Source organism: Hemiscyllium ocellatum, chromosome 17, assembly GCF_020745735.1.
Source record: "Hemiscyllium ocellatum isolate sHemOce1 chromosome 17, sHemOce1.pat.X.cur, whole genome shotgun sequence".
Taxonomy (NCBI): domain Eukaryota; kingdom Metazoa; phylum Chordata; class Chondrichthyes; order Orectolobiformes; family Hemiscylliidae; genus Hemiscyllium; species Hemiscyllium ocellatum.
This window is the reverse complement of record NC_083417.1, coordinates 46,710,505-46,734,747: the sequence shown is the minus strand read 5'-3', so window position 1 is coordinate 46,734,747 and position 24,243 is coordinate 46,710,505. Positions and strand designations below refer to the sequence as shown.

The following is a 24,243-nucleotide window of genomic DNA, read 5'->3' as shown; positions in this document are numbered from 1 at the left end:
CCCATTCCCCTACATTTATCCCTTCACCTAACACTACGGGCAATTTAGCACGGCCAATTCACCTGACGTGCACATTTTTGGACTGTGGGAGGAAACCGGAGCACCCAGAGGAAACCCACGCAGACACGGGGAGAATGTGCAAACTCCACACAGTCAGTTGCCTGAGGCAGGAATTGAACCCGGGTCTCTGGCGCTGTGAGGCAGTAGTGCTAACCACTATGCCACCGTGCCGCCCACCAATTATGATGATGGAGTCTTTTCAATTTTCAACATTATTCACAACGAAGTCACAATTTCAGTTTTACAGTCTGATCAGATTTAGCAAGAGGTTTGGAAAGATCTTTTGTGAAATAATTACAAAAAAAGACATCTTTTGGTACCAATTTATCCCTTCCCTCAGAAGTAAGGCGCAAAACTTCACGTGCAACGAATTGCTTCAACATACAGTGATTGCTTTAATGTGAGAAAATGGGGGGAGGGGTGGGGGCGAAGAGAGAGGGGGTGCTTACATATAGCAAGATTCTAAGGCATACTGATTAATGAATGGGCAATTAAATTTATTTCAATAGGTATGGAGTGGAGGTGCACACTGGCAGTACCAAAAATAGATGGTCATGGGAGAACATCCACATGAACCATTAGTGTTTCCTGGAAAAATGCAGCAATCCCTTCCTAAGCACAAATGTAGATAACGCCCTGAAGTACAATGTCAGCACTATGTGACTTATGTTACACTCTTGCCACTGTCAGGGTTGAAGTTTTATTCCAGAGATTTGAGGACAAAAGTAGGCTTATATACCACAACAACATTGAGGGAGCTCTGCACTGTCAGAGGAGTGGTCTTTTGAATGAGATGTTAAATGGGAGCGCTTCTCAGGTGTATGGAAAATATCAAGTTTGAAGAAGAATAAAAAGAATTTCTCTCAAAGTGCTAACCAACATTTATTTCTCAAGAACAGAACTGATCATCATCACATTGCTGTTCTTGTGGGATTTTTCGGTACACAAATTGTTTGCCTGGTTTCCTTTACCACAATACTGACTACAGCCATCTTAGAAGCATTCATGTGTTCGTGAAAAGTGCTTTATTAAGGAAAGACTGGAAAGAAAATCAGATGGAGAGGTTTAATTGGATCCTATAAAGGCTTTAGTGTGATGCAACAGCTTAATATAATTTTGGGAACTATGGCAAGGATATGTAGTTTGATTGTTATATTGTAGCCAAAACAAATCCAATGGGCAGCAAAAAGCCACAGAACTAAAGTTAGTAATGAAAACAGTAACCACAGGCAGTCCAAACAGTTTCTTCCCCAGTGTATTTAGACTTCAGAATGGATCTCTCAAACTTTATGTTGATCTCGCTCTTTGTGCCCCTTCTCTGCAGCCGTAACATTATATTCTTCACTCCATTTTATTATACCAATACACTTTGTATGGTATGATCTGCCTGTATTGCAGGCAAAGCAAAAAACTTTTCACAAGCAAGGTACACGTAACAATAATAAATCAAATCAAAAACAAGCCACCACATAAAAGTTGCTTGATCAACACACTATATGCAATGGAAACAACTTTTGATGGTGTGCTTTAAATTAAGAACAATTGCAATATGAAAATCAAACAGAAGAGATTACAGTAGCTTAAAATAATTGATGGAATTTAAGAAACTGTAGATTCAGCAGGTAACCTGACTATTGAGAAAGGTCAATATTTTGAAGATGTGTCAGCAAAACAACCATATAGCAGCTTTCAAATTCAATAAACATCCGTTTGCAAATCCTGATATGAAATAAAAAGAGTTACATATTGAAGCACACCTGATGTATTACAAAGCTCATGAACTATCTTTGAAACCATGGATTATAAGATATCCAAGTTAACACGCTTTGAATTATTTACACAAAATTATAAGAAAATGTTTTACCATTTGTTTCTAAATTATACTGAACTATTTTTTGCACTAGATGCTCACAATGATTTGCCTACTTACCTTTGGTCTGAACAAACAGCACCCAGCAGAAGTTGAAGACTTCAGAAACTGTACAAGGTTGTCGTCTGTTGAGAAAGAACATTTAAAAATCAGTACTTGTTATATAATTTACTATGCATCAAAAGAACTCACAGCAAGTGACCAGCATTCTTTGAGAAGATTGTTTTAGAAAATTGCTTTTTTGACTGATTTTTGTTTAAACCCAATAATTTGTTCATTTCACCATAAATATTTACAAGTTTTCCTAAATTCAGTTTGAAATGGACAGAAGAACAAAAAGTCCTATTCTGGCAACATTGACATAAAAACTGGTCAAAGAAGTCAAACGGGTTATTTGTCACAAATATTTGTGACTATGGACAAATCATTCAATTAAAAAAATGTCGATCTATATGTTAAGTATTTTCCACTCATATCTGCTTATCCATAGATAAAGTATTTTCATAACTTAGGAGTCGTTGACTTCATAGGTTTGTGAGACTTAATTTAATGTAACAACTGTTCTTGACACTTTGAAAACCACTGTACTTTCGAAAAGCCAAGGAAGAATTGATCCCTTATACTTCTAAGACAACAGTTGGGCCCGATTTAATCTCAAAGCAAATGGGCTTTACGTGAGTTTAAAATTGAACCGAACAAGTTCACTGATGATTTTGAGGTTGACCGCATTTGATTACTATTAATTTCTAACAGCAGTGATCAGAAATGTTGCAGCAATCTGTACTACAGCTCCTTGCAGAACTTAGAATTACTCAGCTTTCCATGAATTAATAACACATCATCCAAACAACACCAAAGCACTTGGCTAATATAAGAACTGACTGCAATTTCTCAGTATAGTCCAATCATGAATTCTGTGGGGTGGTAAATACCATCCTAGCAGCAAGATTCAGAAAAAGGGACTGACAGAGTGCGAATGCAGAGTGAACGGTCAGAGACGAATGGAGGTGAATAACAGAAGAAAGAGGAATAAAAAGGCAGCAAGGCATAATAAAGCAGAGTGGGATCAAGGATTGTTTGGGACAAGTGATAGAACATGGAAACTGCTGGCAGAGGAGGAGATCTTCCATGATTGGTGAGCATCACAAGAACAGGAGTCTATACTGGACACAGACAGAAACATTAGTAATTAAATTGTTGAGTTTCCTTTGCCTTTCTTATGAACAGGGTTTTTTTCATTGCGATCTTCTCAATAACAGGGCCACTTCTGCCAGAACCTACATTCGATAACATTAAAATGACCTTAGTGGATGTCTCCTGTACTGTCCAATTAAAAGAGGTATCAATACAGAAAAAATAATTAGCGAAGTTGGGACAAATTAGCCAACTATCACTGACCGTTTATCCACACTGAACAAAATTAGGAAACATGGCTCTTGTATCAATGATTAAAGTGTGATTTTTTTTTATAAATGCTGATGCTCAGAGAGACTGGCGTGTGCTCAAATAAGGAACACAAAGCTAGCATTCAGGTTCAGCAAGCATGCAGGTAGGCAAAGTGCACATTGGCCTTCATTGGAAGGGAATGCAAGAATAAGAAACTTGCAAAAAAAATCTTGTCGGCTTTGGAGAGACAACACCTAGAGTGCTGTGCACAGTTCTGGTTTCCATATTTTAAAAAAAAGAACTTCCACTGAAGATAGTGCACCAAGAGGTTCCGAGGATGAGAGACTGCCCGAGGCAAAATGCTGAACAAATGTGCACCTATGTCTTTGCAGGTTAGAAAGATGACCCGTGATCTCATTAAAACAAATCAGATTCTGAAGAGGATTGACAGTGTTGTCACATAGTAAGTTTCCCCTGGCTAACAAATCAAAAACCTGGGGTCACAGGATAAGGATCAATCATTTAGGACAGAGATGAGAAGCAATTTATTTACTCAAAACACTCTGATTCTTAAGAATTCTGCATTGGATTACATGTTGTTGAATATATCCAAGGCTGAGATACATAGATGTTGATCTCAGGGAATTAATAAGGTTCAATATAGAAAAATGACAGGCGCCCTTATAAAAATATACAGGATTCATAGGGGGCTTGACAGGATAGAGCCAGAAGGTGGTTTCCCCTTGTGGTACTACATAGCATATCCAGAGTAAAGGGTCACATTTAAGATGGAGACGACTGTCAAGATGGCGGCAGAATAGGAGCTCCTCTGCTCTGTTTATTTCTAGTTTTCATCACTTATTTCCCCTTTGTCCCCCTCTTGGGGTTCTCTCCTAAGGTACAGCGGGCTGGTGACATGTAGCGGAGCGGGCTGGGGGCCCCCAAGCAGAGTGAGATGGTTATCAGACTGGGGACCAATGTGGGCAGTCAGCAGCTGGTAAGCCCAGGCACACCATGTGTGGAAACCCCTGCGCTGATCTACTGAAAGACTATATTATCTTTTTAACTTACTAATTTTTCTAAATCTATACTATGAACAACTGTAGGTAATGTAACTTTTTTTCTCCCGTCTTTTTCCCCTTTTATTTTTATATTTTGTATCTAAGATCTGTGCCTTGGTACTTTGCACTTAAAATGGCGCCATATGGGGCAATGTTGTACATTTTATCACATGTGTAGAAGTACAGTGAAATAAAAGGTTATTCTATTCCACGAGGAGGAATTTCTTCTTTCAAAGGCTGTGAATCTGTGGAATTCTGTATTGCTAGGAGCTGTCAAGGCTGGATCATTAGGTATGTTCACGGCTGAAGCAGATAGATTTTTAATCATTAAGGGAATCAAAGGCTGAGGGAAAAGGCATTTACAAGATCAGCCATGATCTCAATGAATGGCTAAGCAGACTGGAGGAGCGAAAATGGTCTACCTTTTCTCCTATGCCTTTGGCCTTAGGGGGCCATAAAACAGAGCAGGTCAGCTGTGGTCATACTGAATGGTGGACCAGGCTTGAGGTGTTAGATGATCTTCTGCGGATATCACATGGAATGATTTGGATTGGCTGAAGACTGACATTTCAGCTGATGTGGATCTCAAGAGGAGCAGGTGTTGGATTATCCATTTGACAATTCTGGCTGATTGAAAATTTTTCAGGCTCATTTTTTGCAGTATTGTGCTAGGTTCCCCTTTCATTGGGGATGATAATATTTGTAGAGCCTCCTGATCCTATTAATTCTTTAATATCCATCACCATTCACAACTGGATGTGACAGGACTGTAGGCTTAGAACCCCATCTCTTGTATGCTGCTTCTGGTGTTTGCCAGTAGTATCAACACCTCATTTTTAGGTATGCCCAGTGCTGCTCCTGGCATGCCCTCCTGCACACTTTGTTGAACTAAGGTTCATCCCTAGCTTGGTTGTAATGGGGTAAACTGAACCAGGAGGTTACACATTATTAAAGTTGAAACAATTCTTCTGCTGCTGATACCCCATTGCACTGCCTGGACACCCATTTTAAATTGCCAGATCTGTTCAAAATCTACACTGTTTGCCTTATCTCTCCAGATACTTGCCTGGCAGTTTTTTTTTTCTCCCCCTGATCCTTTGCAGCTTGTAAGTACAAGTAAAAAGTACAGGTACAGGTGACTGTATCGGCGCTGCCTCGTGCTCCTACGAGGAGGCTGAACAGTTCATCAACTTTACCAACACCTTCCATCCCGACCTCAAATTCACCTGGACTGTCTCAGACTCCTCCCTCTCCTTCCTAGACCTTTCCATTTCTATCTCGGGCGACTGACTCAACACAGACATCTACTATAAACCGACTGACTCCCACAACTACCTGGACTACATCTCCTCCCACCCTGCCCCCTGTAAAAACTCCATCCCATATTCCCAATTCCTTCGTCTCCGCCGCATCTGCTCCCAGGAGGACCAGTTCCAATACCGTACAGCCCAGATGGCCTCCTTCTTCAAGGACCGCAGATTCCCCCCCAGACGTGATCGACGATGCCCTCCACCGCATCTCCTCCACTTCCCGCTCCTCCGCCCGTGAGCCCCGCCCCTCTAACCACCACCAAGACAGAACCCCACTGGTTCTCACCTACCACCCCACCAACCTCCGAATACAGCGTATCATCCACCGTCATTTCCGCCAACTCCAAACAGACCCCACCACCAGGTATATATTTCCGTCCCCTCCCCTATCAGCATTCCGCAAAGACCACTCCCTTCGTGACTCCCTCGTCAGGTCCACACCCCCCCACCAACCCAACCTCCACTCCCGGCACCTTCCCCTGCAACCGCAGGAAATGCAAAACTTGCGCCCACACCTCCTCCCTTACTTCTCTCCAAGGCCCCAAGGGAACCTTCCATATCCACCACAAATTCACCTAAACCTCCACACACATCATCTATTGCATCCGCTGCACCCGATGTGGCCTCCTCTATATTGGGGAGACGGGCCGCCTACTTGCAGAACGCTTCAGGGAACACCTCTGGGACGCCTGGACCAACCAACCCATGACTCAACACTTTAACTCTCCCTCCCACTCCACCGAAGACATGCAGGTCCTTGGACTCCTCCATCGCCAGAACATAACAACACGACGGTTGGAGGAAGAGCGCCTCATCTTCCGCCTGGGAACCCTCCAACCACAAGGGATGAACTCAGATTTCTCCAGTTTCCTCATTTCCCCTCCCCCCACCTTGTCTCAGTCAATTCCCTTGAACTCAGCACCGCCCTCCTAACCTGCAATCTTCTTCCTGACCTCTCCGCCCCCACCCCACTCCGGCCTATCACCCTCACCTTGACCTCCTTCCACCTATCACATCTCCATCGCCCCTCCCCCAAGTCCCTCCTCCCTACCTTTTATCTTAGCCTGCCTGGCACCCTCTCCTCATTCCTGATGAAGGGCTCTGGCCCGAAACATCGAATTTCCTGTTCCTTGGATGCTGCCTGACCTGCTGTGCTTTCACCAGCAACACATTTTCACCTTTGCAGCTTGTAACAATGCAACAGTGCTCTTGGTACTTTCATTTTGTGACCAACAGAAAAGTCGGTTTTTACTGGAAAAGCTATCAGCACATTACGATATGCAACATGAGGAAAAAGTGAAGACTTGCACTGTCTTTCAAAACCTCAGGACATCCCAATGTGTTTTACAGGAAATTAAGTGCGACAGTATCTCAATGTAGAAAATCCATCAGTTTCACAGAATGATTAGGGGACAGAAGCCGGCTACTCAGCTCGCTTTGTCTGCACCGGTTCTTTGAAGGAGCAAAGTCACCACTTGCTATTCCCCTGCTAGCACCTCAATCCCTGCACGATCTTCCCTTTCAGTTCCCGCTTGAACGCAGCTGCTTCCACCACACTCTCAGGCACAGCATTCCAGAGCCCAAATACTCACTGTGGGAATGTTTTTCCTCATGCCACCGTTCTTTCTTTGCTTAAATTTACTTAAATCTGTTTCCCTCGGACTTTCAATCTTGTACTAATGGGATCAGTTTCACCCTCTCTTCTCTATCCAAACCCTTCATAATATTGTATACAAATCTCTCCTCTCAATGGTCTCTTCTCTGAAACAAAATACAGTCTATGTAAATGAAGCTCTTTGTTCCTGCAGCCATTCCTGTCAATTCTTTGCGTGCCCTTTTCCTCACATTGTTCCTGAAGATTCTGGTCAAAACTAGATGAAATATTCCAGTCACAGCTGAACCAGTGCTTTATAAAGTTTAACATCTTCTTCCCTCCTTCTGTGCCCCACGCCTCAATTATAACAAGAATCATTGAATTTACAGTACAGGCCCATTGTCTTTGTACGGACTCCCATAAAAGGGCTACCCTGCTTGTTCTATTCTCCAGCCCTATTTTTGTAGCCCTCTAAATACATCTATATATGGATTTTCCACCTCATACCTTGAAGAAATATTCTGCACATCTGTTTCAAAGTGGATAACTTTACATTTTCTCACATATATTCCATCTGCCATTTTCTTGCTCATGCACAAAGCCTGTCCAAGATATCCTGAACTCACTTTACATCTTCCTCATAGCACACATTTCCACTTAGCTTCATATCAGCCACAAGTGTGGAAATATTCTACTTTGTCCCCAACTCCAAATTATTGTGGACGATGGGGGGCCCCAAGTACTGATCCTTGAGGTGCGTCATTGGCCTGCCAACTCAAGAGTGGCCCATTTAATCCTACTCAGTTTTCTATCTGTTAGCCAATCATTAATCCATGCCAAAACGTTACTTCCCTTCCCACGTGCTTTCTAACTAACATTCTGCGGGGAATTTTACCAAGAGCCTTCTGAAAATCACAAGTATCCAATGCCAATCAGCTCTCCAGTATCAATCTTGAATGTAACATCTTGAAAAAATGCTAACAAATCAAACACAATTTCTCACTGGGCATAGCATTAATTTGCAAGTCAGGTCATTACTGATTAGATGTCTAATTATGTCCATCTTTTATAATGTATTTTAGCAATTTCCTACTAACAGGTCTGAGTGCTCAGTCTTTTCTCTTGCTCCCTTGTAAAATAGCAGGGTGACATTTGCTACCATCCAATCTGCAGGAATCATTTTACAATCTATAGCATTTTGGAAGATAATCACCTATACAAAAATGATCACCATAGCCACCTCCTTCAACACTCACGATGGTATGTACAGCATTTTTCTTGGTAAAGACAAATCATGCCTATCTCATTGTGTAACCACCCCTTTGGTTTGTCATCGATCTAACTTCTCTTTTTAGCATCCATATATGGGATCTGATTCTCTATTAGCTGTTAGTCTCTTCTCAATCTAGCGATTCGCTTCTCATCCTTACCCCCCTCCCCTCCCCTCCCCCCCCCATGCCAATTCCCCTCTGAACTTTCGATATACAACCTGATTCTTAAAATCTGTTATCCTCCTGGCATTTACTATATGTAAGGTTTTTCCGTCTTAATTTAAACTTTACATCCGCAAGGAAGCTCTGGATTTGCTTGCCCTGTGTTTCTCCTTTGAGAGAATATAGTCAAATCGCAGGGGGTCCATGCACAACTTTGTGTCAAGTGAAGCTTCAAGATAGCCATGGAGATCCCAGCGTAACTCAATTTGCCTACAATCATACTCGAAGACCAAAGAAAATGAAACAGGGATACACTAAATATGAAACATGTCTATCTTACAATGACCTGACCTTGCACAGTACAAGGCATTGGGAGTCAACAAGTGTGGCACTGGAAAAGCACAGCAGTTCGGCAGCATACGAGGAGCAGGAGAGTAGACGTTTCCCTTCATCACAAAGGGCTCTCCTGCTCCTCAGGTGTTGCCTGACTTGTTGTGTTTTTCCAGCGCTACACTTTTTGACTCTGATCTCCAGCATCTGCAGTCCTCACTTTCTCCATTGGGAGTTAGGAATAGAGAAGTTCTAATTTTTTTCTGCTTTGTATTGTCTTTGGAAGCATGTGATACAGTCAACCAGGACAGTGACACACTGAAGCACAAAACCATGGAAAACATGTTTAGTGTGAAATCCCAGATCAACTCCACATCCTTCGTGGCTTTAGTAAAGATACAGGCAAGTGTGTGAGCAAGAGTTCATCGAGTTCTTCAGGGCCATCAGCCTCCTTGATTAAATAATGTTCTGCAACTGACTTCCTCATCTATCAGTTTCATCATACAGCACTGTCCACCTCGGAATAGATTTCCAAATTTGTCTCTGCTGAAGTTTCTGTGCTGGCATCCCACAGGCAGGTAAAAAGAAGCTCGTTATCAGGTAGTTGGCCTGAACCGTCTCCTTCTCAGCGCCCCAACTGCCAATCGTAGCCCACTGGAACCTGGCATGGCTTCCATCACAAATCTTCCAGACCACCTCCATTATGAACAGTTGGTAGCATTCAAGCTTCTTAAATCAATGGCTTTTCTGACTGGAGAGATCAGCTGCCATGAGTAGTTTGCTTTTAGATTCCTACTCATCTCCTTGTCCATTTGCTGGAAGTTTGGTCATGGTGTTGGGAGCCAAGAACATTGCTGGGGTACACGAGGGAGTTCTTTGTTATTTATCATTTCTGTTGATACATTTTATTCACTTTCCTCTTCTGCTCTTCAAAATGCTGGAGATCATTCAGGTAATTTTGGTAGGCTCACACTAAGTGTAGTGTCACAACATTCGCACAACAACATAACTTCTTGTGCTTCTTGTGATGAGGAAGCTTAAGATGCTATCCATGTTGCTGCAGTTCATAGCACTGACACTTCCTACTTCACTCTCCACCATTAATATTAAAAGGTGGAACAGGTAAACAGCAATCTCGTAAAACAGAATAACAGCCTACTTTTGTCTGTGATAAACATAGTTCAGTACACATTCATTCAGGATGTGGGCTAAAATAATTAGCAGTCAAATTATCTGTTGTTGCTTGGCATAGCTGCTGCAGTCACGCTATCTGTATGGAAGAGAATGCTGTGCCTTGTCTTGAATTGGTTCAGCCATCTTTGCAGGGTGATTCCCCTTTCCAGCAGGATTGTTCAGAGACGGGAACATTCTCTGCTGGAGTTGCCTTGAACCATATTAGCAGAGCTTCACCAATGTCAGGATAGACAGCTGTTCTCATCCTCTTCCCAGATGGAGAGAATGCCTCCTTGTCAATCTGTTCGCTTTGTATCCAGAATAGTCATCCAACTCGACAACAGAATTTCCCATTCCTTAGCTACGCCCACATCATGGTTTTCACTGCGGTTTTCCTCTTGCGGCATGAGTTCACTCAATTTATAGGCTTTTTATATTCATCTCTATTCAAGATGCTGCTTTAAAACATTAACCTCCAAGTTCCTTTACCACATCATTTAATATCTCTCAATTTATAATTAAAGTAAATGCGTCACTTTGTACTGGCTGATATTAAATTTCACTCGTCACTTCTTCAATCATTCCAACATCTTATAAGATCATTAGAAATAGGAACAATAGGCTATTCATCCCCTTTAGCCTGATCCACCATTCAATAAGATCATGGCTGATCCAATGTTCCTCACATTCATATATGTTCTTTTACCCCATAACCCGTGCTTCTCCTAATGATTATCTGTTAATCTCAGCCTCAAATATCTACTAGGACTCTGCATATAAGACTTTAAGACATATCACTGATTGTTCACAGGGTCAAGAGCCATCCCTTGGTCAGAACAATGTGGGACCTGGGCTAGCAACTATGTATTCTCTATTCCTGAGATGCTGCCTAACCTGCTGTGCTTTGACCAGCAACACATTTGCAGCTGTGATCTCCAGCATCTGCAGACCTCATTTTTTACTAGCAACTATGTAACTGTCATTAAATTCTACTGTGTCCTTCCTTCTCACAATTTCAATACAATTTGTCACCCCAGCCCCACAGATCTCTTGTGGTTGCCCATGCGCACCCTGGAAGGTTTTTTGAAAGCCCACACAAGTTAGATCCACCATATTTCCTCCATATGTGTAAACAGGAAGAGCTTGTGTGGATCAAGTACAATATTTTTAAATCTTCTCCATATAATATTCAATAATTTATCAAGCTAACTATCTATCATTACCCAGTTACCAGTTTCTCTTGCTATCATTTTTACTATATCCTGCTGATGTTGCTGTTCATGAACCAAGAATGAAAATTTCTTTATCTCTTTCAGTCAGATCTAAATGCTCAGTAAACCTTTGGACTAATATCTCATCATCATGTCATGTGCTTTTAGAATTTCCAAAAATGTTGTTGAGTTTGCTTTTGGAATCTTCCGAATTAGAAAAACCATTTGGTTTACATTGGGATCATTTCTAATAAACATAGAACAGTTTAGGACCTGAGCACTAAACAGGCAGGGAACCACATTAATATGTGACTAACGTGTGAAATTTTAAATGATATTTGGAAAACTAAGTGCAAAGTGCTTATTTTCAACAGTGGAGTTTCATAGAACAGTACAGCACCGTACAGGCCCTTCGGCCCACAATGCTGTGTTGCGCATTTATCTGAATCTAAGAACAACCTAACCTACACACCCCTCAATTTACCATGTGCTTGTCTCTGGCTCTACTACGACTGCTGGCAGTGCATTCCATGCACCCACCACTCTCTGCGTAAAGAACCTACTTCTGACATCGCCTCTATACCTTCCTCCAATCACCTGAAAATTATGACCCTTCATGACAGCCATTTCTGCCCTGGGGAAATGTCTCTGGCTATCTACTCTATCCATGCTTCGCATTACCTTGTACACCTCTATCAAGTCACATCTCTTCCTTCTCCAATGTGAAAAGCCCTAGCTCACTCAATCTCTCTTCATAAGAGAAGCCCTCTAATCCAGGTAGCATCCTGGTAAACTCCACTGCACCCACATTCTATATTCTAAAGCATCTACATTCTTCCTATAATGAGGCAACCAGAACTGAACACAATATTCCAAGTGTGGTCTAACCAGGGTTTTATTGAGCTGCAGAAAAACCTTGTAGCTCTTAAGCCAAAATATCATACGTCTTCTTAACAACCCTATTAACTTGGGTGGCAACTTTGAGGGATCAATGTACATGGACTCCAACATCCCTCTGTTCCTTCAAACTGCCAAGAATCCTGTCTTTAACCCTGCATTCTGCATTCAAATTCGACCTTCCAATGAATCACTTCGCATTTACCCAGGTTGAACTCCATCTGCCATTTCTCAGCCCAGCTCTGCATCCTGTCAATAGCCTGCAACAGCCCTCGACACTATACAACACCACCGACCTTTGCGTCATTAGTAAACTTACTAACCCAACCTTCCACTTCTTCATCCAAGTCATTTATAAAAGCTACAAACAGCAGAAGCCAAAAACAGATCCCTACAGGACACCACTGGTCACCGACCACCAGGCAGAATACTTTCCAACCACTGCCATTCGCTGTCTTCTTTTGGCTAGCCAATTCTGTATCAGACAGCCAAATTTCCCTGTATCCCATACCTCCTAACTTTCTGAATGAGCCTACTGGGGGAACCTTATCCTCACGGTGGCTCATGGGGCAGCATGGTGGCTCAGTGGTTAGCACCCGGGTCGCAAGTTTCATTCCAGCTTTGGGTGACTGTCTGTGTGGAGTTTGCACATTCTCCCCGTGTCTGCGTGGGTTTCCTCCGGGTACTCCAGTTTCCCCCCACAGTCCAAAGATGTGCAGGCCAGGTGAATTGGCTATGCTAAATTGCCCATAGTGTTTAGTGCATTAGTCAGAAGGAAATGGGTCTGGGTGGGTTACTTTTCGGAGGAGTGGTGTGGACTGGTTGGGCCGAAGGGCCTGTTTTCACACTGTAGGGAATCCAATCTAATCTACTTTACTGAAATCTATATACACACCACATCCACTGCTTGATCTTCGCCAACTTGTCTCATCACATCCTCAAAGAATTCAATAGGGCTTATGAGGCATGACCTGCCCTCACAAAGCCACGTTGACTATCTTTAATTGGACTAAGGATTTATGACTATTTGGAAAAACAATCTCTCAGAATCCTTTCCTGTACCTTGCTTACCACAGATGTAAGACTGACTGGGGTATTTCCCTATTCCCTTTCTTGAACAGAGGAACAACATTTGCCTCCCTCCAATCATCCGGTACTAATCATGTGGAGAATGAGGATGCAAAGATTATCACCAGGGGCACAACAATCTCATTCCTTGCTTCCCCTCGTTACCTTGGATATATCTGGTCTGGCCCTGGGGACTTATGTATCTTGATGCTTCCCAGAATTTCCAGCACACTACTTTCTTAACATCAGTTTCTTAAATGTTATTTGTAATAATGGGTAACTGGCTAACATCTATGTGCAGCATGAATTGGTACCTTTGGAAGCAGTTGAACACCTTTTCCTGTGTAGAGCTATGTGGCTGTTCTCAACCTGGTTGGTAAAAGGGCACAACTCAACTCACTCCTTGTTCACATGGCGCGACATATTGTGGGCATTGCATCAATGTACATTAAAGGAATTTCAGTAAATCGAACATAATCTGAGAAAGTCCGTGTAACAACTTTATCAATGTGCTTTCTCAATCACAGCTACACTTATCTAATGGGCAAGAGAACAGATAGAATCATACAGTACCAGGACAGCCCCTTTGTTTCAACTTGTCTATATTGACCAAGTTTCCCAAGCTAAATTAGTCCCATTTGTCTGCACTTGGCCCACATCGTATTAAATCTTTTCTTTTCATGCACCTTTCCAGATGTCTTTTAAATGTCATAATTGTACCTTCATCTACTATTTCCACTTGCAGTTCATTCCATATACGAACTACCTTGTGTGTACAAGTTGCCCCTCAGGTCCCTTTTAAACCTTTCTCCTCTCACCTCAATTATACCCTCTACTTTTGAACCCCCCTACCCTAGAGAAAAAGGAAAGTGACCCTTTCACCTTATCCACACAATACTCCAAAAGTGGCCTCACCAACATCCTGGATAACTGCACGTGACATCCCAACTCCTATACTCAGTGGTCTGAGCAATGAAGGCAAGGGTTCCAAAACCCTTCTGTATCACTCTGTTTACCTTTGATGAAACTCTCAATTAATTATCTACCTGAACCCCTAGATCTCTCTGTTTGACAACACTTCCCAGGGCCCTACCAATTACAGAAGCCTGAATGCACTAGCAAGTTCAGGAACAGCTTCTTCCTGGCTGTTCTTGGACTGATGAATGGACTCTCTAGCCTGCAATAATGCTGATCTCGCCTAGCGGGCGGCCTGTGCAGAGTAAATACCTGTCTTTTTGATCTGTACATCCTTGCTATGATCTGCTTGTACTGCTCATAAACAAAGCTTTTCACTGTACCTTGGAACATATGACAATAAAAATCAATTACTGTGTAGGTCTTCATCAATATGATGTTTATTTTCGCTCAAAAGAAGATCAACAGGGGATCCAATATGGGAAGATCGCTTTGCAGAGTTCCATGCTGCATCATGGGCAGGCAAAGCCCTCACCCATCTTACCCAGGTCGTTGCTGTATTCTCGGACTCTGAAAAGGTTGTAGAGTCCTAGAAAGGTCAAAGAAGGCACTGACCTGCATTTCCGCTGTCCAGGGATACCGAAGGTGGTAGCAGGCTCACCCGAGGCCTGAAGCTGCAGAATTCTCAGGCTCTATTTCTTACCAGAACCTGGTATCAGAGCTCACGAAATCTCGCAAGATGCTTGGGAAGCAAATTGAAGAGAAGCTGGCCTGATCTCAATCATACTGCAGCTGGGAGACCTCGGGAAAAGGTCAGACAAGGTCAAACACAGGGTCACAGTGGTGGAAGCTGAGACCACTTCCTTCAAGGTTAGGATCCAGGCCATGAAGACGCAGGTCAGTAATTTGCTTGACCAAGTTGATGATCTCACTAACAGCGGCAGGAGGAAAAGTATTCAGATCATTGGTTTGCTGGAGGGAAAGGAAGGTGATCGACTAGTGGAATTTATTGAGGATTGGCTGCCGAAGTTCCTTAGCTTAGAGTCTGGAATGGGAAGTCTGAAGATGGAGAGGGCTCACTGGGTCACGGCACAGAGGTAGGGTCTGGACCAACGTCCTCGCCATCTCCTGGTGCGGTTCTACAATTATAGAGACAAGCAGAGAGTCGTGGAAGCTTCCAGAATCTAGGGGAAGGATCCAACGGCCTTAGTGCACAAGGGCTCTGGGATCATATTTTTCTGGGACTTCTCAGCAGTGGTGATCTGGAAGACGAAATCTGATGACGTCATTAAGGAAATACTGAGGGGACTTGGGATCCAGTACTCTCTAAGGTACCCAGCGGTGCTTCGGATTACCTTGAATGGATTTGTACACTTCTTTGACTCATCAGAGAAGACAAGAGATTTTGTGGACAAGCTAACTTAGTCGGAATGATTTAATATGCACAGAGAACAGAGTTATTTGAATAAGTCTTTCTTTTAGAAAAGGAAGTTGTGTTGGCTTTTCTTTTCCCTTCTTTTTGGCAATAATTTGGGTTTAAAGATGCTCAGGAATTGAAGTTAAGCTTTTTCAGGGGATGGGTGGGGTACTTACTTACTATTCATTATTAAATTCTTTCTTGTATTTTTATGGTTGCTTGCATTTGCGGTGCGGCTCTAGCTAAGACAGAAAATAGGTGGGATGGCTAGACCCTATTTACGGGCAGTTTCAGCCTGGTTCAGGCATTTAAATACCATGGTTGCTGTATTGGCAGCAGGGCAAGAAGTTGAGTTTTGGGGTGTGCAAGGTTGAACTCCCCTATCTTGTGCCATTGGTGCTTTATATGTGGTTTTTTGGGGATATACAAAGGAACCTCGATTATCTGAATGAGATGGGTGGGCACTATTTCATTCGGATAATTGATTATTCAGTTAATTGCTTCAATGCTTCTCCTCTGGGGCTCAGAAATTTTGGAAATTTCTTTTTTCCTTCCTCTGCCTGCCTTGCTCCCTCCCTCTGTCTCAGGGTTGGTTTCTGAGCAGACACTCACTTGTGTGTAAGGGACCTGCAGTATTGCTGAAGGACCCCCCAATCAGTTCAATGGGATTGACAAGCAAGCCCTTGCTAAGTCCTCTCCCTGTTCAGGAGACTAGGCAGCAGCACTCGGTATGCAAGCCCCCACCCTTCCGTCTGCCCCCACCCCCCAGCTCTTTCCAAGCCCACCCCCGTCCACCGCTCCACGCACCTCCCTCCCCCCAGCAGCCAGACTGGATGCCAACAGCAAGTCTGCTGCTGTCTTTTTTTGTGGTGGTGGTGGGGGGAAAAGAATGGTGGCGTGAGTCTCAAATAACACACACACACACAAACGTTTTACTGTAACCTTTTGACAAGTTCCACATTTGCCCTGTAGGGACAATGTTGGAGAGATTATCTGGGGAAGGGGGTTGAGGGTACACCCAGTATAGAACTCCAAGGAGAATGTGGGGAGAAAGAGAGGGCAGGTGGTCAGTCATTTGGAGATGTCCTATTGATGCCAGGATGTTCTCGGCAGCATTTTAGTTAGCCAAGTTCATTTTTATCCATTGTAAACAAAAGACACGATCAGTGTTGAAACACCTCTTTGATATAATGTTGCTATTGGGACCCTGAGATCTTCTTTGGATTATCCAAAATTTGGATAATTGATATTCGGATAATCGAAGTTCCTCTGTAGTCTTTGATCATTGACTAGGTTTGTCAACTGTAGTGTTTTAGCTTGTATAGTTTTTATGTTCAGTGGATTTTCTTTTCTTAAGGCTCAGCGATTTGTAGTTCAAGTTCTTCCTGTCTGGAGTGTAAATGTTACTGCAGAAAGGTATGGCTAATGACTCTTTTAAAGAGTGTACCTGGAACATCAAGGGGAGTCACCCACCAATTAAGAGGAAAAAAGGTACTCTCGAGTCTTAAAAAGGAAACGGTGGATATTGCTTTATTGCAGGAGACACAGTTGGATGATAGGGAACATTTGGAATTGCAGCAAAATGGCTCTGATCAGGTTTACTTTTCATCTTTCGATACTAGGAGTAGGAAAGTGGCCATATTGGTTAGGAGGAATCTCCCACTTAAGTTATTACGGTGTGTTAAAGGTTCGTAATCCTTAAAGCCTTGATAAATGGGGAAGAATATGGGATTTTAAATGTCTACTGTTTCCCCAACCCATTCCCTCAAATTTCTGGTAGATGTGTTCTCTAAATTGATTAGCCTTGAATCTCAGCATATCAGCATAGGGGGAAGATCTTAATGGTCTTATGGATCTCGCGTAGACAGAATGCTCAAAGGCCACGCCCCCCCATACCTTCTTTACAAACTAAGCAATTAGTGAATTAGTGTGTAGAGTTAGAGTGGTGGAAGTCTGGAGGCATCTCCACCCTATAGACAAGGATTTTATATTTTCTCCCAATCTGCACAGGTACCACACTAGGATTGATTTTTCCTTTGACCCCCATGGCATCCTTGGACTTGGTATGATTGGTAATATTGCCATCTCCGATCGGGCTCCAGTGAACTTGGTTAAGATTAAGGACACCGTAGCAGGTCCGAAACACTGGCGAATGGATCCCTTTATCCTCAAGGATAGTAAGTCAGTGGAGTATTTCTCTAATGAATTCAGAGCGTTCTTAGGCACAAGTCATGTTCGGCTCGTAGCCCGTCTGCCTTTTGGGAAACTGCTAAAGCTTATGCCAGAGGTTTAATTGTCTCCTATTCGGTCAGTAGGAAGTGGCAGAAGGGTGAGCAGCAATGTCTCCTTGGAGCACGGTTGAAGGCAGCCAAGAAGGCTTACTTTGACAGGCCCTCCGTGGCTAAGCTATAAAGGATTGCAGCGCTGCGGTCTACAGTGAATTCCTTGCTCATGCAGACAAAGAAGGAGCTTACTTTTGCAAAACAAAGGCTATTTGAGCATTGGTGACAAACCAAGCAAGTACTTACCGCATCTTGCCTGGAGAAAAAAAAGTGCCCCTCAAACCATTACATTGATCAGGGAAGGTGCTGGAAACCTAGCCGGTGATTTTAAAAAGATTAATGCGGCATTTCAGAGACCTTACTCTGAATTATGCCAGTCTGAAGGTTTTGAGGATGGACTGGCTAGGTTGGAGTCTTTTTTTCAAGAATCTGGTGCTTTCGGGTGACTGAACAAGAGTTTTTTCTCAATGTCCCGTCAGAGCATGAGGTGCAGGAGGCTGTGAAGCAGCTTCAGAACGAAAAGATGCCTGGTCCTGATGGACTCCCTAGTGAATTTTAAAGGAATTTATAAGCACATTGTCAGGCCCAATGCCCAACATGTTGAATGACTGATACACAGTCATGATCGTCTCCAACCATCTCTAAGAGAGGCGAATATCTCTCTTATTCTTAAGAAAAAGGACGCCCTGGAGGACTGTGCTTCCTATAGGCCCATTTCACTTTTTAATGTTGATTTTAAAATCTGTCCTTAGACTGTGGCATTAAGGCTGGAAACTGTGTTGCCCCCAATTATTAAAGACAATCAGATGGGTTTTATAAAGGACCGCAGATCTTCCAATAATGTTAGGAGATTGCTTAACGTAACTTAAGTATGTCAACAACAGTCTGTACAGGAACTGGTGGTCTCTGTAGATGCAGAAAAGTCATTTGATTGGCTCGAGTGGCTGGACTTTCTTTATAAGATAGGTAAAGGTTCTTTCTAGTGACCTCTCGCCACGGTTCTCACCAATGTTGTGTGATCAAACAATTTTAATATTTTTAGGGGCAATTAACAGGGCGGTCCCCTTTCACCACTACTTTTTACATTGGTGACAGAGCTGCTGGCGAAGGCCATTCATAGTGATCCTAGTATAATCGGTTCCAAAAGTGGGTCAAAAATCACATAACATTACATTGTGCGTGGACGACGTCTCATCTTTTTGTCAAACCCAGCGGTTTCAGTGCCTCGTTTGATACAATGTACAAATTCACTCGGCACCGTTTAGGCTGTGCCTATGGATGGTCTTATGAAAGCACTAAGTTTTGAGGGCGAATCTAGATTCCCTTTTAAGTGGCCACTGTAGGGCTTCCTGTATTTGGGTATATTCATTAAACAACCGATCAAAAACCTGGAGTAAAGCTAATTTTGTTCATTTATTTGACAAAAATCGAACAAGACCTTTAAAGATGGGAGACCCTGCTGGTGTCTTTGTTAGGTCGGATATCCCTCATTAAAATGAATATTCTCCCCCATCCGTTATACCCTATACGAATGCTCCCCTTGATTTTCACTAGGCAAATGTTCAACAGACTGGTTCAGCTCTTATCTGGCATCATAAGCAGCCCCTTTTGGAGTTAGCTAAATTGCAATTGCCTCACAGACTTTGAGGGTGATGGGGCGGAATGTGGTGTGCACATCTCCTGGACATTTAAAAAAACAACTATCAACTAAGCTTGTTTCTATCTTATGGGAGTGATTGGGTTTGTGTGGACCCTCTTTCAATATAGTCAGATATAGAAACCTCTCAGTCAAGGTGCCCCCTTATTAGTTTGCAGTTTCTGGACAAAATGAGGACAGTTAGGGAATTTTGCCACAACCCAATATTTATCAATACTGTTAAAGTATGGAGGGCAATGCAGCAAAGCAAATATTGCCAAACCACCTTTTTTCACACCTATAGTTGGTATGCTGGGTTTTCAGCCAGGAATGATGGACTAAGGATTTAAACGTTGGGCAGGTAGGTGTATGCTTGGCATGAACGATTTATTTGAGGGGGACACAATGGTGTCCTTTGACCAGTTAGCTTGGACATATGAGCTATCTAGCAGGGATTCCTTTCGTTTTTTTCAAATTACGGATTTCATTCAAAAAAAAGGACTACACTTTTAACCAATCCCTATGGATCTGCCATAGAGAAGGGTCAGTGCTAAGAACACACTTTCTGTCAGCATGCTTTATCATCTGTGTGTGGAGGTAGTGGTGGTGGGTGCGTGTGGATGGGGGCTCCCTCACCCCGCAGATGAGATCAAACAGCGTTGCAGGGTGTGGGAGAGAGAGTTGGGTATTGAGATCTCCTCAGAGACATGGAAAGATACAAAAATGTGAGCAGGATCTTGATTTGCAATAGGACCCATGCTTTACCATTGAAGATTCTCTACAGGGTCCACTTGGCCTAGATCAAAACTTTAACCAGGTATATCTTCAGCATGTCCCAAGAACAAAGTGAGTACGGGCACTCTCACTGCCGAAAATACTGGAGTGCTGAGAGGATCTTGGGGATAAGCACGAAGATAGACCTGATTTCTCTTCTTCTTGGCCTGCCCAGTGTATTCCCCGTAGATGCACATAAGATAAAGCTTTCAACATCCTTTCTTTTGCACAAGGAAGAATATTCTGTTGTTAGGTTGTCAGGGTGGCGTAAGATTGTTACAGAACATATCTCACTGGATTTTCTTATAAGTATGGTGCAAAACTGAGAATGTTTATAAGACATGGCTGCCCTTTTTGGACTACCTGGACACAGGTCTGTCCAGCACACTCATAAGGGCTTTTATATAGCTGTAACAATTGTGTTTTACGAGTCTAATATCCAGAGGGCGAACTGCAAACATATGAATGTGTGTAAATTAATGCTCTCGATAGTTCAGAGCTAGTGTTTTGACTCACTGAGCCATGTTATCATTATTATTTATTAGTTAGTGGTTAGTTATTAGAGATATATAAATAAAATCTATATATAAAACAAACACATATATATTATATATAACATGAGTGCAGTTTTTTTGGTTCATTCTTTGTACTTTTTGAATTGTATTGTGTTGCATTTGTAATAATGTCAAAAATCTATTTTTGCATAAAAATATTTAAAAAAGATTAACACCGACCTTGCTGCAGCACTGCAGTTTGTGAATTTTAGTTTGAGTCACACTACAGTTATACAACTGGTACTTTCTCATGTGCTTTCAACCAATACTGTCACCTGCACATTGAGATAACAGTCTGGAGGATCTTGGGTTGTGGGTGACTGCATATTTCCTGTTCCAGAGGCTGCTTGCTCCTTATCTTCAAGTTAGGCTCTTCAACTCTTACAGTATAGTATTGCTCATTTATTTATATATGTACAGCAGGGTGGCTCAGTGATTAGCACTGCTGCCTCTTGGCTCAGGGACCGGGTCTCAATTCCACCCTTGGGTGACTGTGCAAACTCCACACAGACGACATTCTCCTAGTGAGTGTATGGGCTTTTTCTAGGTGGCCCCATTTCCTCCCTCAATCCAAAGATATGCAGTCTAGGTGGATTGCTTGTAGCATCCAGGGATGTGCAGGCTAGATGGGTTAGCCATGGGAAATGCAGAGTTCCAGGGATGTGGAGAGGGGTAGGTCTAGGTCTAGGTCTAGGAGGGGTGCTCTTTTGGAGTATCAGTGTGGATTTGATGGGCTGAATGGCCTGCTTCCACATTGTAAGGAGTCTAATGTTTCTATGATACCAGACCTCACTCTTCACATGTTTATTGTAGATTGGTGACATTTCTTATTGAAGTCAGAACTATGCAATCAGTTACATCGTAGATTAGATGAATCTCTTTCCATGACATCATTAGTAGGAGTTGAGCAGAGAATAAATAATGGGGTGAACCTTTCCACTTGCACTACCTCCACTGGGAAGGTCACGAAGTTTTTGTTTTTGAACATCTATGCACTTGATTATAAAATGCACAGGTATCGGAGACCAAATCCTTGCTTTTTGGTTGTCAAATTTCAGACAAGTAAAACAATTAAAGTCAATTTCTGAGAAGCTATCCTGTGCTGCAAGACGGTGTATGATACTAACACTGACTATTGATATGGATCCATCATTTTTATACTAACTCTGAATTGCTTCTATCAAACACTTCAAAATAAAGTCAGCAAAACATTACAACCTATTTTTCTGTTATAGGTGGAGAAGACCAGCTCTCAAATTCCAGCATTTCATTTGCTTTGATGGAAGCACTTACTATTGATCCACAATTTCTTTGAAAAGCATTTTGTAATTAAAGCTGCGTAGGAACAGTCTCTTTCTTTTTTTTGTGGGTTAGTGGTGGGGAGAGGGAGGGGGCTGTAAAGAGAGGAAGAGCGACAAAGAAAATCAGCTTGCATTAAAAAGGAGGCTAGATGAAATAATGCGATGTAAATCCTTATAACCAGGATTCCTTATAAATCAAAAATGCTGCAGTTCCTATGCAAATCTAATTACTCATTTAAATTTGTATCAAAGTGTTGTGAAACATTGAGAGAGAGAGAGAGAGAGAGAGCGCGCAGAACTGCACATTGAGATAAACAGGTATGTATACTATGACTGCTGGAATTACTGATAAGTATGTATTAGATCAGAATGAACTTAAGGGACTGTAAAGTTCTGCTCTGTCAATGGGTTTGCAAACTGTGCAGGTCTGTAAAATTGCCTAGTTAATCTTCCCTACACCCTCCTGCCGACAATATTATGGTGGGATGGGGAAGGCCTGCTTGTTCTTACCACAGCTGAAACCATTAAGTGGACAATTAAAATGATCAAAAAAAATCTCTTCCTTATCATTTGTAGAGAATGACCAACAGAGATAGAGGGGGATATTGTGTTTTGCCCCAGAGCTTCAGGATATTGCTATGACAAGAATAAGTGTACCTACCTTTCAAACTTGACAGCTATGTTCTTCAACACTAATTTCAAATATATAAATTAGTTAAACTTTACCTACTCCTAAAAATGAAATTGCTGACAGAAAATTACAATTGTAAACAGCTGCCATATTGAGCATGTGCAGAAATTAAATATAACATCAAATTGTTAAGCAACACACAAGCTATTTGTAAAATGTCCTATTTACTGAAAGAAACCTGCAATTCCAGCTTAGTTGAATTGAAGGTAGTTTTATGCCAATTTGCAGTTGCAAATTAGGTCATGCTTAAATATTGCACAAACTGCAACTTGAGTAGAAGATAGATTTCTTTGGCTAGCTCAGATCTCACCTTTGCTTCCGGCCCCTGTGCTGTCGTGGTGGCTGTTCTTCTTGAGGGTCTTTAAAAAGGTCACGGAAAATAGGCGCACACTTTTTGAAGATGACGGCAGAAACTGTGAAGTTCCTCTCCAGCTTTTCTGTACGGTCCCGGAATTCTTGGCACAGATCTGCCATGTCTGCCCATTTTTGCATCTTATTGAAGAATTCGATCAAACTGTTCCACACACATACAGAAGTCAATCTGGTTAATACTTTCCTTAGTTACATCTGTAAGCTAATACTTACATTATGTATCAACATTCAAATGTGCTGGTGTTACAATTCCTCATAGTGAGGAGGTTTCAGAGCAGGATTCTCTTCTCTTGGGGGGGACAGTGGTCTGAAGTGGGTTGGGTGAGGTTTTACCCATGATGCTCACCTAGTGCTGACCTTAACAGCTTCATTTAAGTTGCATAGACAGATCCCAAAACTGTCAACTTTAAGGTAATTTTTCACTAAAGGTTTTATTTCGAAGTCATCGACATGGGTTTCACTCCTGAGGTGTCAAGCCAGTTTCTATAACAGTTAGATAGGAAGGAACAGGGACCATATTCAGATCTAAAGGACTCGGAGATACTTTTCTCTGACTAGCTGTAGATATTGCACATCTTGGTGCTGGATTTTCATGGATGAAGAGTTTTAAAATCACCAAAATGTGATTCGCATCGACATAGCAAAGTTAGCTCCTGGCCATTTTTGTACCAAATCTGTGATTTTATTATTCAGTGTTAGATAGTTACAACATTATATTATGAATTCCTATTTTAATGTTGAAACACTAAATATCTGAAAAGGGAAAAAAGAGTAATCCTCCTCTATTACTTACTGATAGTTGTACGAAAAGAAAAATTGTAAGGTCGTATGAGCAGTTTTCTCCTCCAGTTTGCTCTTTGTGGAAGGCAATTCAATATTCTGATCTACCTAATTCCTGATGCTACTTC

General features: G+C 42.2%; 1 protein-coding gene across 1 annotated transcript in view; it reads right to left on the bottom strand.

Annotated features, from left to right (window-relative positions):
* The window catches only part of rbl2 (retinoblastoma-like 2 (p130)), a 144,139-nt gene that overhangs the window by 108,644 nt on the left and 11,252 nt on the right, over window positions 1-24,243 (bottom strand). The window contains exons 3-4 of the mRNA XM_060838134.1: window positions 23,274-23,477; window positions 1,991-2,055 (exon numbers count right to left, since the gene is read on the bottom strand). Coding sequence (XP_060694117.1) covers window positions 1,991-2,055; window positions 23,274-23,477 — 269 coding nt within the window. The remainder of the gene's footprint in view (window positions 1-1,990; window positions 2,056-23,273; window positions 23,478-24,243) is intronic.